Source organism: Salmo salar, chromosome ssa09, assembly GCF_905237065.1.
Source record: "Salmo salar chromosome ssa09, Ssal_v3.1, whole genome shotgun sequence".
NCBI classification, from domain to species: Eukaryota; Metazoa; Chordata; class Actinopteri; order Salmoniformes; family Salmonidae; genus Salmo; species Salmo salar.
In genome coordinates, this window is record NC_059450.1 from 71291287 (window position 1) to 71294374 (window position 3088).

The 3088-nt window shown below is 48.3% G+C and overlaps 1 protein-coding gene across 19 annotated transcripts in view; it reads left to right on the forward strand.

The window, feature by feature from the left end:
* The window catches only part of LOC106611719 (ensconsin), a 47882-nt gene that overhangs the window by 41236 nt on the left and 3558 nt on the right, over positions 1-3088 (forward strand). For all 19 annotated transcript variants that reach the window (XM_014212220.2, XM_045723919.1, XM_045723922.1 and 16 more), the window contains 2 exons: positions 2370-2556; positions 2665-2948. In XM_014212220.2, coding sequence (XP_014067695.2) covers positions 2370-2556; positions 2665-2948 — 471 coding nt within the window. The remainder of the gene's footprint in view (positions 1-2369; positions 2557-2664; positions 2949-3088) is intronic.

The window sequence follows — 3088 nt, forward strand, 5'->3', positions numbered from 1 at the left end:
TCTTTCATTTCAAACTTCACATTTCTCTGGTACAGGCTATTTATCCCAGTTATCGATATCAGTAAAATGCCTTTGGTAAGTGGTCGTCGTTGTTGATCATTTTCAGTATGTCATCCCAGCTCTAGCGTATGTTAGGGGTGTGAACTTTTAAACATTCAAATGTTTAAACAAAGTTGGGATCATTAACATGAAGTTTTTTTTTTTTGCCAAATTTAAATCACAATGCAGTTATCACAAAACATATTATTTTCTGTGTTATAGCCTAACTAGATGGTTGGCTATGAAGGCCTGGGGAATGTTGTCATTTAAATCAAAGCAGACGGGAAGAGGCCAACTTTGGGCTACTTTTTGGCGAATTTGCAAGGCATGAAAATCAAGACATTGTGAGACACAGATTTCCAAGACTTTCTTTCTGCCTGCCCCCTCCTCCCTCTCTCTTACCCTGGCTCGCCTGCTCTTGGCCAGAGTTCTGTGTATGATGACGAGACGCTCATGTCTCCGCCCTAACAATGGGAATCGTTGTCCCAAAGGCGGGAAAGCAGGCGACAAGCTCAGGTCCAAAATAAATAAGATTTTGGCAAGAGTGAACCTCTTGCTTTGCCTCTTCCTGTGTGTGTGTGTGTGTGTGTGTGTGTGTGTGTGTGTGTGTGTGTGTGTGTGTTTTCAGTCTTCGGTCTGTTGCACGTAGAATATCCTAGCCCCTTCATTGATGATAGGCCCTACTTTACTGAAGTTGCAAGACATTGCAAGCCAAGAAATTGTGGGATGCAGCTTTTTCTTGCCGATAGATAGGCCTGGTGCACGGTTCAGACTGTCTGGTGGCTGACCTGCCTATACTGATAGATAGACCTAGTACACGGTTCTGTCTGTCTGGTGGCTGACCTGCCTATACTGATAGATAGATAGACCTAGTACATGGTTCTGTCTGTCTGGTGGCTGACCTGCCTATACTGATAGATAGGCCTAGTACACGGTTCTGACTGTCTGTCTGGTGGCTGACCTGCCTATACTGATAGATAGACCTAGTGCACGGTTCTGACTGTCTGGTGGCTGACCTGCCTATACTGATAGATAGACCTAGTACACGGTTCTGACTGTCTGGTGGCTGACCTGCCTATACTGATAGATAGACCTAGTACACGGTTCTGACTGTCTGGTGGCTGACCTGCCTATACTGATAGATAGACCTAGTACACGGTTCTGACTGTCTGTCTGGTGGCTGACCTGCCTATACTGATAGACAGACCTAGTACACGGTTCTGACTGTCTGGTGGCTGACCTGCCTATACTGATAGATAGACCTAGTACACGGTTCTGACTGTCTGGTGGCTGACCTGCCTATACTGATAGATAGACCTAGTACACGGTTCTGTCTGTCTGGTGGCTGACCTGCCTATACTGATAGACCTAGTGCACAGTTCTGACTGGTGGCTGACCTGCCTATACTGATAGACCTAGTGCACGGTTCTGACTGTCTGGTGGCTGACCTGCCTATGCTGATAGACCTAGTGCACGGTTCTGACTGTCTGGTGGCTGACCTGCCTACTGATTTAGGCCTAGTACATGGTTCTGACTGTCTGGTGGCTGACCTGCCTATACTGATAGATAGACCTAGTGCACAGTTCTGACTGTCTGGTGGCTGACCTGCCTATACTGATAGACCTAGTGCACGGTTCTGACTGTCTGGTGGCTGACCTGCCTATACTGATAGATAGACCTAGTGCACGGTTCTGACTGTCTGGTGGCTGACCTGCCTATACTGATAGATAGACCTAGTGCACGGTTCTGACTGTCTGGTGGCTGACCTGCCTATACTGATAGATAGACCTAGTACACAGTTCTGACTGTCTGGTGGCTGACCTGCCTATACTGATAGATAGGCCTAGTACACGGTTCTGACTGTCTGGTGGCTGACCTGCCTATACTGATAGATAGACCTAGTACACGGTTCTGGGTGTCTGGTGGCTGACCTGCCTATACTGATAGATAGGCCTAGTACACGGTTCTGGGTGTCTGGTGGCTGACCTGCCTATACTGATAGATAGGCCTAGTACACGGTTCTGACTGTCTGGTGGCTGACCTGCCTATACTGATAGATAGACCTAGTACACGGTTCTGACTGTCTGGTGGCTGACCTGCCTATACTGATAGATTGTTGTGAATTGACAAAAATCTGTCTGAATTTTTCTTATAGTTTTAACGGAAACCGATACAAAAATGGCAGTTTAAACATTAAGAAAAATTGTCCATCTGTCACATCCCTAGTGAGTGCATACACTGTATGTGATTAACTTGTCTGTTTGCACAAACACCACTGTTTGTGAGTGTACATATTGAGTCATCTGCCATCTGCTTATTTGTCCCCGCAGACGACGAGTCAACCCAGGCCGGAGATGTTGCCTTGGAGACGGATGGCCTGGATGAGGAGGAGCGTGGACTGGCCCGCAGCGAACCAATGGGAGTGCGGGAGGAGCCGTTGGGATGCGTGAACGGGATACCGGAGGCAGACAACAAGGAGAACAACAGAACCACCGCTGAGGAGCCTCTGGCTGTTAGGTATAACACACCCACACACGGTATACCACTCCCAAATGCTCTAGACACAATGATATAGGATTATTTTGGCTATAGGCATCTTTCATTCACTCCCTCTCTCCCCTCCAGTCCAGTGCCTAAGGGTCATTTAGTGGGGGGCTCAGAGTTCTTGAACGAGGACTCTAACAAGCTGGCCCCGGGGCTGAACGGTAAGCCTGGCCCCTGGAGCTTTGAGGAGCTCATTGACCTGGGCGTCAACTCCAAGGGCTGTCCACTCATCGACGCTGACGACCACAACCAGGGCCTCATCGACTGTGACGGGGCCCCCAAGGGACCCAGGGTGGTCTTCGAGGACAAGGGGACCCCCGTGGCCACCCTCCACCCTTCCAGTCAGCCCATCGAAGCCCTGTCAGGTGTGAGAGTTATTTTGGAAACAACTGTTTGTATAGCTTATTTACTGTTACTGTACTGCACATGTTGTATAGAAAAGTGAATAGCTTTGTGGATATCAAATATTGACACTTGTTCTCTTTGTGTCCCTCTCTCTCTCTAG